Raw genomic sequence first — 16,562 nt, 5'->3', positions numbered from 1 at the left:
AAGTAAGCTCACCTTCCTGGACTCTTACTTAGTCTTGTCTCTACAGTGAACATTTTATTTCTTCCATATATCGTAGACATAATAAATGTGGGACTACAAGCTGGGGGGGCAAGGGAGGGTTCAGTGGAAGGCAACACCAAAAGGGGAATTACTTAATTAACTGTTCCTCTAATTGGATAATTTCTGTAAAGTATGCTAATTTATTAAATTTATAAAATTGCTGAAGTCCTGTATCACGTGCATTTTGCCATTCTTGCACCTGGAGGACCTTCATTAAAGGTAACGGCTTTTTATCATCTTAGTATTGTTTGGCTTGTGATTTTTGGCATCACTGGGAGCCCCTGTGGCCCTGCAGCTCTGCAGCCCTGGCACAGAGCACCGTGCAGCACGCCCTGCTCAGTATCCAACACGACACACTGCCTTCCTCTTCACTCATCCTGCTCTCTGCTTCATGACATTAAAATTCCCTTCATTTAAGCTGGAGATCTACCCGCAAGTACAACATGTGCAATCATTATAACCACTTTTGTTTCAGCTATGTACAGATGCCAAACGAGTCCCACTCTTTCACTCACAGTTTTTTTTAAACTTACTTTACTGGCTGAAAGCTCCAAAGTTTGCATTCTGCATCTGTGTGTAATTTTTGTCTGCTTTTTATTCCAAGTTTTGGAAGGATAGAGTACCAAAACAAAACAACAAAGAGGAAGAAAAAAAGAATAAGCAAACAAAGTATTTCCCACTGAATATTTTCATTCCTTCAAAAGCAATGCTGCAATGGCTATGAGAGGACAGTCGAAACATAGCAGTCAAATGACTTTCACTGAACAACTGTGCATTTTCAGGGAACTTGAGTTTGCTGGATGGAAATATAGCCCTTCACACATTGCATGCTGCATATGGAGAGTACAGTTTGCAAACTCTATTTAATTGAAGTATGAAAGACTGTGTTGCACATGCATGAATGACTGTCAGCTGTGTTGTGAACTGTGTGTTGACAGAGCACAGAGGCTGAAGCAGGGCTATGCAAGGAGACAACTTCTCACCTTTTGGGTAACTCCCAATAGCGAAAGGATCCCACTACCCAGTGCCCAGCCTCGGTACCAACTGCACAAGCATCTTTACAAGCCCATGCTGAGTCGTGATCCTGCACTGGCTGGCTCTATAGCTCTTATATAAAGTGTGCCTATAATAGAGGTAATGGTTTCACTTTCCGAAACCCTTTGCACAATAGGACATTACAAATACTATTTGATATTCACACAACCACCAGCAGAAGCCTGCATCAGGTGCCCACCAGCAAAACTCACTTGCTTAAAACTGACAGGGTTCTGGGCTTTTTTGTTTGTTTGTTTGTTTGTTTGGTTTGCTTTTTTTTTGTTTTGTTTTGTTTTGTTTTGTTTTGTTTTGTTTTGTTTCCATTCTTTCTTAAGGAGAAGAACTTTGGCCCAGAAGCAAAAATGTAGTAACCCTCATGTAAGCATTAGTTTATTGTGTACCAAAGAAAATTACATCCTTGAGGTCTTGGAAGGCACAGTTACATCCATTTTGCATATATATTGTTCATTACTTGGGGAACTGGGTGGGGAGAAAGACTGTGTTGTACATATTTGTTCTGGCTATTGTTTATGCAGGTCTGACTGAATGAAGGAACAGTGGGTATCATTTCAATTTCTGATGTCAACATCAAATTACTTATTTAATTTCATGCCTGGCGAAGCATTGTATAGCTACACGCAGAATCATTTCACTTCATTTGTTATGCTGTGTTTTCTTGGCGATTGGCTTGCCTTCCAACTGACAGCTTTAATTACGACATGAATTTGATTGCACTGCCGAGGAATTAACATAATGCAACAAAGCATTTAAGCACCCAACCTTAGACACACAAACACACATCCCCACCCTCACAGCCACACGCACACAAAGCACAGGCACTGCTGCTGAGCAGCTCCAGGCACAGCACACGAACAGAGTTCTGCTCCTGGGGCATCACTCCACACACAGCCAAGATCACTGGTGATATTCTAGAGAGGCAGCAGCACTGAGGATTTCAGAGCACATCACCCAAAGATCGTCCCTCAGTTCGTCTTTGGCTCTGTATGGCAGGAGGGATGGGAGACAAAAGAATTGAAGATATCCTGGGTTTGGGGCTGAAACCGTGAGCTGCCCACAGGATTAAACTGCTGGAAGGATGTAGGTGTAGACACGTCTCTTCCTGAAGCAAGGAGCAACAGACCTGGTGGGCAGGGGACTTCAGGATTTCAGGACTTGATCCTTGTTGTGACCACCTCACTGTGGCCTCCCCTCAAGCACAAAGTAGCCAGCCCAGGAGGAGCACACAGCTACAGAGCACAGGGATCAGGGGAGCACTCATGAAGAGTGCAGCAGCTTTGATGAGCTTTTCTGAGAGCCCAAGAGAAGACCTTTACTGTGGGGACAAAAGGGAAGATTCCTGTCCCACTCCCTGTTGGGGAACTGGAAATACATTCCAGATAGAAAGGTGCCAGCTGCAGCAAGAGGTGATGAGGTGTTGAATCCCATTCAATGACCATGTGGGAGAGGCTTTCGCTGTTCATCCCTTCACTGAAAGCCTGCAACCAACACCAGAGGCAGCAGGCAGGGCTGAGATCAGGTAGATCAGGAATTTAGGAATGTGCTCTAAAGAAATCAGGTGTTTTGATTTTTGATTAAGAAAGAGGCGGCTGAACCCCTGAATACTCTGTGCATTTACCATCCAGGTTAGCTGTAACTCTCATGTTTTCCTCAAGTAAATCTCCTGGCTGTTTTGTAAAACATGACTAAAATGTATTCCAAAGAGGGAGGACTCAATTAGAAATAAATACATACAGGAAGATAAGGAAAACAAGTTGACTGAGTTCCAAGCTGAGCAAAAGAGAAAGCGCTGCCATCTTGTCTCCAAGCAAGATCTCAACAAAATGAATTCTACTACTGGCAAGATTTTGATGAGATTAAACTGACTACAGCACCCTATATATAAAGGAGGAGCAGCTCTCCAATTTCGCTTTTAGGCCCCTGGAGCTACCTCTGCCCATAAAGGAAAAAACAAGTTGTCATTCCTAAAAAAATCCTATATAGGGGAGAAAGGCAGAGAGCCATGGGTTTATGAAATTCAGAGGGGGAGCTGGATCAGGGCACTGCTTGCACTGGAGATCTGAGCAATCATTATCCCTAATCTAGCAGAGGTCAAATTCTCTGCTAATTATGTTCTCTCACAGAGGGGTGGGTGTGTGCACACACGTGCAGTCGAGGACAAAGAGAGGAGTTGATGGAAATCCTCTCACTGCATTGCATCTGACAAGAACGGAGGATATTCCCCTTCCTGCTGTCTGATGCTATTTCAAGCCTCATTATGAGAAAAGTCTCCTGTTTAACATGGTCTTTTCATTGAATTATCTTCTTTTCATTTTTGCCCACCTCTTGCAAATGCTGCAAATTACCTGCTTGGATCTCATTAGCCTGGAAAGGAGTCTTCCCTTGTAAACACACTTTGCATCACTCTGCATTATCCAAGGACTGCAGGTACATTTACAATAGGCAGAGTTGAAAGATACCTGACAGGAGAGGGAATGAAGCCACTGACAAGTCAGTTTGCAACTGGATGTTCATTATCCCCTCTCCCTCATCCTGCATCTGTCACTAAGCTCTCACTAAGCATCTGCACTAAGCCCTGTGAAGCTCTAACATTCCTGTTTCACCAGCCTGCTCAAACTGGGGATGGGAAAAGGGATCATCCACCTGGAGAACATGCACTTCAGTCATTATCTACATTTCCATCCAGGACCTATGCTTAGTCTTACAGTGTTGCCAGGTGACAGTAGTGGAGATTCATTAGACTTCATGGCAAAAAATTTGCTTTCTGACCTCAGGGTTAATCTGCCTGCAATGTTTTGTATTTTTTGTTCTATCTTCTGTTTGGTATATCCATTTTTGAATATTTTTTTCTGAGACAATAGTTGCAAAAACAAGCAAAGCTTCAGAGAAAACTTACTCTGTTGACTGTAGCTTTTTCTGGACAGTAAGCAGTGGGCATCATTAGATATCTGACTTCTTCAAAAACTGTTATTTAGAATAACCATTTGGAAGCTCCTTTCATTTCAGCACATGGGGTGTCTGACTTTGGGAGGGGAGCAATGGGATAGAGAGCTCTGAACTGACTTTGGGAGGGGAGCACTGGGATGTACAGCTTTGGTCTGACTTGGAAAGTGGAAATGGGATGGACAGCTCTGAAATTACTTTGGGAGGGAAGCAATGGGATGGAGAGCTCTAGACTGACTTTGGGAGAGGGGAATGGAAACTACTGCTCTGAACTGCAGGAGCCTGGGAAAGGCCAACACAGACCCAGAACAGTGAGAGCTGTCTCATACCTGTTTTTCAAATCTCAGCTGAGCTGGTAATGCCCAACCAGAGAGACATGCTTGTATTGCAATGAACTATCAAAGCATAAATGAACTTTTCTTATTAAGCAAAACATAACTTATGTATAGCACTTTAAAATATACATCTCCACATACATTTACGTAACATTTCTTTTGAGCAACCTGTGAATCTGTCCTCTGTCCTCTCTCAGGTGCATTAGGGAAGTTGTATTTGCTCTCTACTTCCTTTTAATTTGCCACAGTGCCAAGACAAAGGAAAAGTATTGCAAAAACATCAGAGAAAAACGATTTGATGGGTGGAAGGGGAACCAGAACTCTGCTCTCACTGTCAGGTCTGGCAGTGTAATGCTGCGAGCTGCTGAGAAGACCAATAAACCTCAGAGCTTTTCATTCAGTAGACTGAAAGGGAACAATACAGCTAAGTTAAAGCCATGTTTATAAGGAGATGTGAATTTTTTTGCTGGAAGGTGCTGTGTAGTTGTGAAGTTGGTTGCAGTGACTTCCCAGCTGCCTCAGGGCTCACACAAGCCAGGATGAGGATGGTAACAGGCTGACATCCAGCTGCCATCCACTGCTACCTGTACATTTCCTTACTACCTCCTCTGGTTTCACTCTCCTCTTCCAAAGAGATCTTACAGCCCTGAGACTGACCTCAACTGACAGCTATGAAGGGCAAGCTCTGAAGTGTCTAGCTGGATGTAACCCATAAAGGCTGGCTCTGGGGAAGAAATGGACCTATAAAATAATGTGACAAAGGGATATGGAGAGAGACTGCTACAGATTTCACACTTTCACAGAAAAAAATAAAAATCAGGCATCTGTTCCAGTGATATGCACAATTCAGCAAAAATTGCTAGCTGTGTGCCTTCAGGCTTAAATTTGCACAAGGAAATGTATCCTTTACAAAGGTATTTCTTTTAATGCCTGCTCAGTTCAGTTTTACTAGATTGGCCTACAGAGGACACCATCTGGTATCTGTCATCCAAATCTACACAGACATGCTATCGACAAAATCCCCATTTCCAAAATGTGGGTTAGTTAAAGGTTGGGCCAGATTGCTGGCTGGTACAAATTGGGCTGACTGATATAGCTATCCATGCTTTTACCAACAAAGGATCTGACCTACAAAATCCCCAATTTAGATACTCTTTTGGGACAGGACTTTCTTTATATCCTTTGTTGTAAAGCATGTGGCACAGAGGACACAGAGCCATGAATAAAACACTCAAGGATTGTGATGGTACACATAATAAATAGTAATCTAATTGCAGCAACAGAAAGATTTCTGTAGTCATTGCTCTGTCAGAACAACTCATGTGTGTCACTGGGTGAATGAGCAGCATTCTCCCATGGAGAAAAACACTCTCCACAGGGCTGCCATCTAAGGCCCTTCCACAGCACTTTAGGTAGAGCAATAAAGGCAGAGCTTATGCTATTGCTGGCCATGTTATATCAATTCATTATATATAACTGAGTCTCTCTAGACACTCAAATATTTCTCATAAAGACAGTATATAGCCCAAAGAAACACATTATTTTCCTCCAACACTTGGGGTAAAAAGAGGCCATCTCACTTCTCAACTATGCAGAACATTTTAACTTCTTTAAATGGCCTTCAGCTGTTTCCAAAGAGCTGAGTGCACACAGAAAGGCATTGTATCAAACTTTAAGAACGTTACTAAACCGGGGCAGGAGACTTAAATTACCTCTTCCTCTCCTGAACCCCCAAAGGGAAGGAGATTTTAGCCACAAACCATCCCAGAAAGGAAAGCCTGCTATGGCTCACACCCCGAGGGGAGCTGCAGCAGGGTCACCCCAGTTTCCCAGCTCAGGAGCTGCACTTACATCGCTGAGCCTTTCCCGGGAGCTGCTCCGCTGGAAGCCCTTGGACTCGCCGCTGGCGCTCTCGCTGTCGCTGTCTCGGCAGCTGTTCTGGCCTGGCTTGAGCTGCAGCACAGAGGAAACACAAAGAGAGCAAGAGCTGAGCCTGGTCCAGGTGAGTGTCCTTGTCCCACTCTCCTTTAACTCCTCCCACGTCCCAGCAGCAGTGTGTCCCTGTGCCAGGGCAGAGTCCCAGGGACACCATGGACACAGCCCTGGGCACCACAGACACAGTCCTGGACACCATGAACACAGCCCCAGGGACACCACAGACACAGCCCCAGGGACACCACAGACACAGCCCTGGACACCACAGACACAGCCCCAGGGACACCACAGACACAGCCCTGGACACCATGGACACAGCCCCAGGGACACCACGGACACAGCCCCAGGGACACCACAGACACAGCCCTGGACACCACGGACACAGCCCCAGGGACACCACAGACACAGCCCTGGACACCATGGACACAGCCCCAGGGACACCACGGACACAGCCCCAGGGACACCACGGACACAGCCCTGGACACCACGGACACAGCCCCAGGGACACCACGGACACAGCCCCAGGGACACCATGGACACAGGCCCAGGGACACCACGGACACAGCCCTGGACACCACGGACACAGCCCCAGGGACACCACAGACACAGCCCTGGACACCATGGACACAGCCCCAGGGACACCATGGACACAGCCCTGGACACCATGGACACAGCCCTGGACACCACAGACACAGCCCTGGACACCACGGACACAGCCCCAGGGACACCACAGACACAGCCCTGGACACCATGGACACAGCCCCAGGGACACCATGGACACAGCCCCAGGGACACCACGGACACAGCCCTGGACACCACGGACACAGCCCCAGGGACACCACGGACACAGCCCTGGACACCACGGACACAGCCCCAGGGACACCACGGACACAGCCCCGGACACCACGGACACAGCCCTGGACACCACAGACACAGTCCTGGACACCATGGACACAGGGACACCACAGACCAGCCCTGGACACCACAGACACTGCCCCAGGGACACCACAGACACAGCCCTGGACACCACGGACACAGCCCCAGGGACACCATGGACACAGCCCCAGGGACACCATGGACACAGGCCCAGGGACACCATGAGCTCCATGTGCTGCAGGCAGGAGGAGGCAACACTCGTGTCCCAAGAAAATCACAGCTTGAGACCTCCATTTGAAACTTTCAGACTTCTCAAGGTATTTCTGCTATGGATGAAGCTTTTAGAGTTTTCACCACAATGCAGCATTCACAGCACCAGTTTCTCCCTCATTACAGCACATGAGCACTGAGGACCTGAGATCAATGGGAATCTCCCCAGGGGAAGAACAGATCACCACTCCAGAGCAGCCTTTCTTTTCCTCGACTAGCCCCAAACCACACTGCCTGGTACTCTAAACAATTCCTGGCTAATAAACCCCAATGTTCATAAAACAACAGGATCTACTTAATAGGTATCAAACTGCTTTTGTTTTCTAGCCAGCTTTAATGAACTTTACTGGCATTGTAATAACTAAAAAGTACCAAAAAAAAAATAAAAAAATCCTCTCCTAAACTATGTTTTCATCACAATTGAGAACACATCTGCTTTCTCTTACACTTTGGACTGTTCAGGTCATCACATAGCATAGAGAGAAACATTCACCATAGACACCCATTACATATGTCCATGAGAATTTACAGACCTAGGCAGCAAAAGGAAGGTACGATCCACATCCACTACAATGCTGAAAATGCATATTTCTGTTTTAAAGTCTCCTTCCCTGTATTTCCCTTGAATGTACTAAAATTTTCATTTAGCCTTGCTGATGGTTTGTTTGAGCTAACTCTGGAGGTTAATACTGGCAAGAAGTCTCTTTCAGAAATTTAGACTTAAAATCACACACATAAATACTGAAAGCAGAGGTAAATGCAGAGAAAATACTTGGTGAGGTACCTAATAAAATATTTTATGAGAGACCTACTACACTTATCAATATCCATATAACAAACACCAAACAACTCCTGCTAACTTATTCTAATTGTTAATATGATGATGGTAAGTTCCATTCAGACTGTACTGTAGCAGATATTCACTCATCTCCATGCCATGACTGGAGACCAAAGGTTCCTCCTCCAACACTCTCCATCACCTTTTTTTCCCCCCTCTTTCTTCTCTCTTTAATTAATTTCCAGTTCTCCCAGAAACAAGCACACACAAAAATTCATACAAATGCACTTTTACAGGTGCACACAAACAAAACCTACACTTCTGCTGATGTTTTCCCACCAGTACACTCTGTTCACCCACAGCCACAGCCACTCCCTCCCAAGGTCACTGAAAGAGCACAAAAAGCATCCTCACACTCAGGTCATCATTTCTTCCCTATCACTGCCAGAGCAAACTGCATCTGCAAGTTTAGTATTTGTGTGACACTTCTCCGTAATCCCTTACTCCCCTAACTAGAAAAGGGAAGATTTGGGTGCTCTCTATCAGTCAAATCAAGGTAAGGACATAAAATCCATGAAACCAGAAGTTCCAATGCACAACTGAGTTGCAATGCAGGAGCACAACTGCAAAAAATGGCACAGGCATACTCTCAGCTCAAAGAAAACACAGCAGAAGGACCAGAGCTATTTGTCAGACACTTACAATTCAATAAATAAACTAAATCTTCCACAGCTCAGCCAGAACATTTCCAGTAAAATGATTTTTATTTCCAATGGAACAGTTTATTGGTCAGATCTAAGAGATCTTGGGAGCAGTTCTTGGAGGCAGAGGGGAGGATAATGAATTCAAGAAGTCTTACACTTCATATATAACTCACTGATCTTATCTAGGACCTCTGTGTCCTGTAATTTTATGGCCCCAAGTTTAACATTTAACCACCCAAAGGAAAATGGATCAAGTTTCCCTGACTTGGTCTTTTGTCAACATCCACCCAATGATGGAAAAATTCCTGTTGCAAGCAAAGTGTTAAGAAGTTTTTTTTCCAGTCTCAGATTTTATTTCTGGAACCTAATTTTAGTTTGTACACAATCTTCACACATTAGTTATTTGCTAACTAATCATAACAGCCCAGTTTTATAATTCTTCTACATCACAAAATCAACCTATTTACAGAGAAGAGAAGAAAAACCCAGCAGGTGTCATTTTTCTAGACACAATTTACAAGGAGTAAGAGAACATGATGAAGATATCTGAGCCTGCAACTCTGTAGAAAAAAGTGAACTGCGTGGACTAAACAGCAAACTCAGAAATAAGTCCAAGTTAAGATTCATAAGCTTTCCATATTTTCCTTTCTTCTTTTCCAAGTTGAGTTTCTCCACATGCCAAACTGTTGAGGGTTTACATTTTATTCCAGAAACCATCAATCTGTGTTAAATTTAAAAAGTAAAGCATGGAAATGTGCTCGTTGTCTTCTCTTAAGAACCTGAAGTTACACTCAAACGCACATGAGAACACTTAATGTGGACAGACCATGGGTCATTTCATTTCCATCTATTTGCACTGATTAAAATGCTTAGAACAATGCTGAAATAACATAGTGCTGCTAAAAAGGTCCACAGAATACACACCGGGTCTTTATTTACACTGTGTGCATCTGGTGCATCACCCTGGGACACACAGGGACCCTAAAATCAGTCTCCCCTTGGAAATACAACTGTCCTTGGAAAAAAAATGAAGTGCAATGTTGACAACTCTTGTTCCTCTAAGTTTCCTGGCAGGGTACCCCATGCAAACAGCAACCCCAACATGAAAATCACATTATGCCTCCTCAAGGCACCTGGGAAGTGGCAATGACACTGAGGGAACAGCTGGGGCTGGGCCAGGGCAGGGTCAGGTTGGGTTTTAGGGAAAGGTTCTTCCCCCAGAGAGTGGTGGGCACTGCCCAGGCTCCTCAGGGAATGGGCACGGCCCCGAGGCTGCCAGAGCTCCAGGAGCTGCCAGGGATGCCCAGGGAGGGATTGTTGGGGTGTCTGTGCAGGGCCAGGGGCTGCACTGGGTGATCCTCGAGGGTCCCTTCCAGCTCAGGACATTCTGCGCTTCTACAAAGGTCTCACTGAGAAACCTCCCACATCAGCACAGCATTAATCTTCTAATTTGCACCAGGCAAGGACTGAAAAAGGGTTTAGAAAAAGTGTGTTTGACTCCGTGCTTTCACTGCACAGTGGGAATGAATTTATCCATGAAGGGATCCATCTAAAGGGTCTCACAAAGAGGAAATACAGACATTTTCTAGACTGAAAGCCCAAAACCCTAAAAACTCATAATGCCTCTGACTCACAAGGAATGTGCACAGTCTCAAGGACTCCCCTACAGACAGATGGGCTATGTGCAAAAAAATCACCTCCAGACCACTTGCCCAGGCTGAACAACACAATCCTGGGGCACACCCACAGCTCCAAAACTCTTCTGGCTTTTGGTCATTCTTAGCATTGCATTTTCTTAATCTTTCATTGCACTACAGAACCTATTAGTTTATAATGCCTTTCAATCTGTTGGAGGATACCAGAAGTCAAGCAGAACTGGATAAAGTCATAACTACTAAAGTCATTTATTTTAAAGGAAAAGGCAAAAAAAGCAGATTTGGAAGGATGGTTGCCAGCTGAGGGCTGGGCTGGGCTCAGCAGAGAGTTTTATTTCTGACTCTTTACCACACCTGCCCCAGACAGCGAGAGGAATAGGTCTTCCTCCAAAACTGGACTGTTTGGAGGATTTTTCTATCAGGGCAGTTTCCCCAGTGGTGATGATGGATTCCATTGCACCACGGCCAGGGATGCAGGAAGGAAGCTGAGCTGAGGGGCAGAGGGTGGCATTGCAATTTTTGTTGTCATTTTGACTACTCAAATCTATTTTTACGGACAATAAATTGAATTTATTTCCCCCAAGTGGAGATTGTTTTGCCCATGACAATAATGGGTGACTTCCTTGCCTTTACCTCACAATCTGCTTCTTTCCTGCCCTGCCTTGCTGAGAAGGGGGTGTGAGAGGGGCTGGGGGGAGTTTGGCCTCAGCCATAATGTGGTTTGGAGCACTTTCTGCTCTTGGACTGGGTCACAGAAGTTCAGCCACAACACTGAAGCCCTGCAGAGTAATGAGGAATGGAGGCAAAGCTGGAGACTGGCAGAGGGACACAGACAGTGAGAGGGACACAGAGCACAGACAGGAGAGACACAAGATATGGAACACCAAGAGGGACCATTGGATGAAGAAACAGACACTTGTTCAGGCCTGAAGATCACACAGAAACCATCCAGAAATTATGAATAAACCAAAATAGATGCAGAAACATCAACATAAAACTGCTGCCATTGCAAGTGCTATCAGGAACTCTGCTTTCAGCCTACGGAGAGGTTTTCAGGTGACTTGGAATATAGCAGAATTATTTTTGCAGCAGGGAAACACTCAGCCCGACTTTCACTGTCACAAAGTGCAAACTGAATATTGTTCTGTGTCCAGGGAAAGCAGCGCTTTGCTCTGCTTCTTCTGTCATTCAGTGTTACAGGCTAAAGTGGAACTAAACTCTCAGGCTTAGGAGTTGGACAGACCTAGAGGAACTGTGCCAGAGTTACTGTGCCAGCCAGACATTTCTGTGACATGAGAGGAGAGGGACAGAAGCCATAAAACACTTCTAAGGGTAATCCATGACAGCAGGGCTCTCTGTGGCCTTTTCTCTCAGACAGGAAAAGAAGAAAGGACAGAGAGTTGATCATGTTAAGAGATGTAATGGAGGATGGAAGGGCAGCTGAGCCCCAGACTCCAGGGAGCATCATCCTCTCAGGACCACAGTTGGCTGTGCTGGACCCCTAAACCACTTTAGATAATTCCACAGTAGCAGATAACAAAAAGCAAAATAAACAAACCCACTGAGAATTTGACAAAAACCTTTTTCACAGGGCTCATATATCATGTCAAAAATACCCTAAATTTGCTCTCCTGACCTTTTTTATTTTAAAATATATTTTAATTTAAAAACTCCACACCATTTGGCAGCAGTGCATCTATAGTGTAGTTCTGAGGTGTCTGAGCTTCTCCGCCACATGGAATTAAAGGACTATTTCACTACATTATACTTTAAAGTTATGAATACTAACACTTCTCCCTGTTACAGCACAGCCAGCAAGCTGAGCCTTTACCAGAGTCCTAAAGGAAGGGGACACTGCTCCCTGAGAGATGGCAGAACCCTGCTGTGGGGAGGAGAATTCTGGGCTTTCACTTCTGCCTGTCATTATTTATCCAGCTTTTGCAAGGGTGAGGCAGTCACAGCTCCTAGCTGGCTGAGTGCATTCCCTAGGTCAGCTCAGCTCAGCTGACTCCTACATGTGCCATTAGGAATGCTTCCCAACCCCCAAACCCCAAAATCCTGAACAGCTACAGCCCAGCCCACTCATGACAGGAGTTGGTCCCGAGCAGGGACCACAAATCTCCACCTGCTCCTTAGGTCCTGCCTCCATTTGCTCTCTGGGCTTTTCTCAGCATGGAACAGGACTCAAGAACGGGGATTTTTGTCCCTTCTGGCAGGCACACCCTTTTCCTCAGCAAGGCACACATGGATCCAGGCAGAAGCACAGACAAATCAGGCAGCTGCTGGTGAGTGCAAGATGCTCCAAAGGCCAGGGAGCAACAGCCTGGGAGAAGAAAGCCTGGCTGAAGCCAGAGAGATCCCAGTTATCCCAGCACAGTCCAGCTCTGCTGGGCCATCCCCAGGCAGGCACTGACATCCAGAGTGGCTGGGCTGCACAAACAGCCCCAGGTCCTGCCCTGCCCAGCAAACACAGCCCTGACTGTCTTCAACCAGACAGAAAAGAGCAGCAGATTTCATGCAGAACTGAATATCAGATTGCAAAGAAAACATATTTTATCAATGATCAAGAACAAATCTGGCTGTATGAAAACAAATAAAAGGAGAACTGCATAGTAAGAAATAACAAAAAAACAACAGTGTAAATCAAGGGTTGTTACTTCTGATTTCAATCATGATTAACAGCTGTCTTTTCAAAACTTCTATTTGTACCTCTCCTGCTACTGCAAGACAAAATACTAGACAAATACTAGCTAGACAAATACTCCTTATACAGCACTCCCATGTCGACCACAGCATTAGAGGTGGTCCAACACAGTGGTTTGGGTCTGGAGCAAGAGCTCTCCACTGCATTTCTAACGAGGCCATGCACACCACGACTGCCTAAACAGGGGAGCAGCACAAGGAAAGCAAATCAGAGGTGAAGTAATGAGGAGGAAGAATATTTACAGCACATGAGTTTAGACAGTAAATATGAAAAAGGAATTCACACCATGTGTGGACTCCAAACATTATTAATACAAAGACATTTTTCACCTCAGGGAAGAAAAATCTTATTACCTGAGAGATACAATAAAACATTAGAAGAGGCTCTCTGTTTGCCTCTTGATATACAATCTTATGACAACCAATGCAGATGCTCCAAGAAACTGCCAGCTTCTGAGGATCCATGCCTCCATGCCATCATCCTGGGATCTGACATGCCTGCCAGAAATGAAGTTTATTTTTTTTTGTTTACTTGTATGGCAAAACAGAGGTAAAACAACAAAGACAACATCTTATGTCTCCTTCCTACCTTTAATTAAAAGTATTTTTTCTGTTCTAAAACTCTTTTGTGAAAGAACAAAAAGCGAACACTTGCACATTCTTTCAATTTTCTGTTGACAAAAAAAAAAAATCTAAATTGAACAAATAACTAAAAACAGTATTAAATTGTTTTCTATTTTCTAATCATCTCGATGATACAGAACAAGGGTGTCTTTCACTCACTTATTCTATAGCACTGCTGGTCATTTCCTGCTGCCCCCGAGCTGATCCAGAGTCTGCTGCTGTACTTGCTCAATAAACTGGAGTAGAGGAACTCATCCCCTACAGTCTTAAGTGGGGGAGATCCACCAAAAGAGCAGAGCTCCCCCCCTGTGCTCCCGGGGAGAATTTGGCTATTTAGCATTGTTATTGCAGACACACCAAGTGATGGGGCTCTGCTGGCAGGAGCAGGAGCAGAAGCAACATAGGCTAAGAATAAACAGCATCCTTGCCAGGCGGGGGTGGGAGAGGAAGAAACAGGCATTTATTTCCAGATCCTCTTCTCCTTCATTATATGCTTGGGCAACCTTAGATCCACAGCACACAGAAGGTACTCTGAAGGAGGTCTGTAGCTCTGTTTTATCTAAGTTTCACAGAGAATGCAGCCCATCATTATATCTGTGCTGTTTATACAGAAATCAAAGATAAATTTGGCATAAACTCATCACACCCCAGAATCATACATACATTATACACCACAGAAAGTGTAACAGACTCACTCTGTTCCCCAGCTCCTGTTAAGAGCAGTATGAAACACCAAGCTGTTGGCAATTGCAGCAAATGAAGCGTATTTCAGCACACTTCAAAAGCTGAATTGCAAAAAAATATAGGCTTCTCCTGACCCTTTGCATTTTGATGGTTGCACAGTGAGAAACACAGCCTTTAAAATTACACCTTGCAAAGCTCTCCATTGTACCAATCAATCTGTGCAAGCAGCCTGCAGAGCCCAGGCTGGGAGCAGAGCAGGATGAGGAGCCAGGCTCCGGCTGCTCGGGGACTGCCAGAGCGGCTGCAGCAGGGTGGGACCCACCTGCCCTCCCAGGCTTCACCCAGCCCTGCTGCTGAGCTTCTTGGTGTCCCAGCCTGGATCACCAGGGCCCTCCCTAGGCCTTGTGTAAGGGAAACTAGTCCATGTCTGGTTAGAGACCACCTCTGAAAAACACAGACGTGTTTCATCATCCATCCATCCATCCATCCATCCATCCATCCATCCATCCATCATCCATCCGTCCATCCATCCATCCATCCATCCATCCATCCATCATCCATCCATCCATCCATCATCCATCCATCTCTCCATCATCCATCCATCATCCATCCATCCATCCATCCATCCATCATCCATCCATCCATGCATCCATCCACCCATCCATCCATCCATCATCCATCCATCCATCATCCATCCATCCATCCATCATCCATCCATCCATCCATCCATCCATCCATCCATCCATCCATCTATCATCCATCCATCCATCTATCATCCATCCATCCATCATCCATCCATCCATCCATCTACCCATCATCCATCCATCCATCCATCCATCATCCATCCATCCATCCATCATCCATCCATCCATCCATCCATCATCCATCCATCCATCCATCCATCCATCATCCATCCATCCATCCATCTACCCATCATCCATCCATCCATCCATCATCCATCCATCATCCATCCATCCATCCATCATCCATCCATCATCCATCCATCCATCATCCATCCATCCATCCATCCATCCATCATCCATCCATCCATCCATCTACCCATCATCCATCCATCCATCCATCATCCATCCATCATCCATCCATCCATCCATCATCCATCCATCATCCATCCATCCATCATCCATCCATCCATCATCCATCCATCCATCCATCCATCCATCCATCATCCATCCATCCATCCATCCATCCATCCATCCATCATCCATCCATCCATCCATCATCCATCCATCATCCATCCATCCATCATCCATCCATCCATCCATCCATCCATCCATCCATCTCTCCATCATCCATCCATCCATCCATCCATCCATCCATCTCTCCATCATCCATCCATCATCCATCCATCCATCATCCATCCATCTCTTCATCATCCATCCATCCATCCATCGATCCATCCACATTCTCATCCTTACATGTATAATTTCCAGCTGTTATTCAACCATTTACAGCAAGTATGGTTCCTGCTTCTGCTCTGTATGTCCCCAAACCAGATTTTAAGTGTAATGGGGAGAGTCATGAGCTCTTGCTATGGTGCCTGTCCCCCCCCAGAAGTACCCAACAAGGAGCTGTGTTCATGCATGGGCTGCAACTCTTTCCACCAGGGACTGTTTTTTGTGGTCCCATTTAGGCTTGCTCATTTAAAGAATGGAGTTTTACCCCAACATTCTGTGCCTCTTTCAGAGCATGTGTCAATGATGAGTTTCCAGATCCTTGCTAGACCATTATCAGCTCTGTTTTTGGTGGTGACAGGCACAGGGGACTCAGAGACTCTGTCCTAGCCTCAGCCCTGGACCTGCAAGGAGTTCCCGTTTCTGTCATACAGGAAAGGTCAGGTCAGGTAGGAAAGTGAAGGCAAACACCATTTTTAACCTGAGTCTTCAGAAAGGGGAGAGAACAGAAATATCCCACTGAGCCCAGG

General features: G+C 45.4%; 1 protein-coding gene across 2 annotated transcripts in view; it reads right to left on the bottom strand.

The window, feature by feature from the left end:
• Positions 1-16,562, bottom strand: part of AUTS2 (activator of transcription and developmental regulator AUTS2) — a 774,806-nt gene that overhangs the window by 413,127 nt on the left and 345,117 nt on the right. For both annotated transcript variants that reach the window (XM_062507061.1, XM_062507062.1), the window contains exon 3: positions 6,243-6,344. In XM_062507061.1, coding sequence (XP_062363045.1) covers positions 6,243-6,344 — 102 coding nt within the window. The remainder of the gene's footprint in view (positions 1-6,242; positions 6,345-16,562) is intronic.

This window comes from Cinclus cinclus, chromosome 22, assembly GCF_963662255.1.
Source record: "Cinclus cinclus chromosome 22, bCinCin1.1, whole genome shotgun sequence".
NCBI classification, from domain to species: domain Eukaryota; kingdom Metazoa; phylum Chordata; class Aves; order Passeriformes; family Cinclidae; genus Cinclus; species Cinclus cinclus.
Note: the sequence above shows the minus strand (reverse complement) of the source record. Positions and strands in the feature narration are given on the sequence as shown.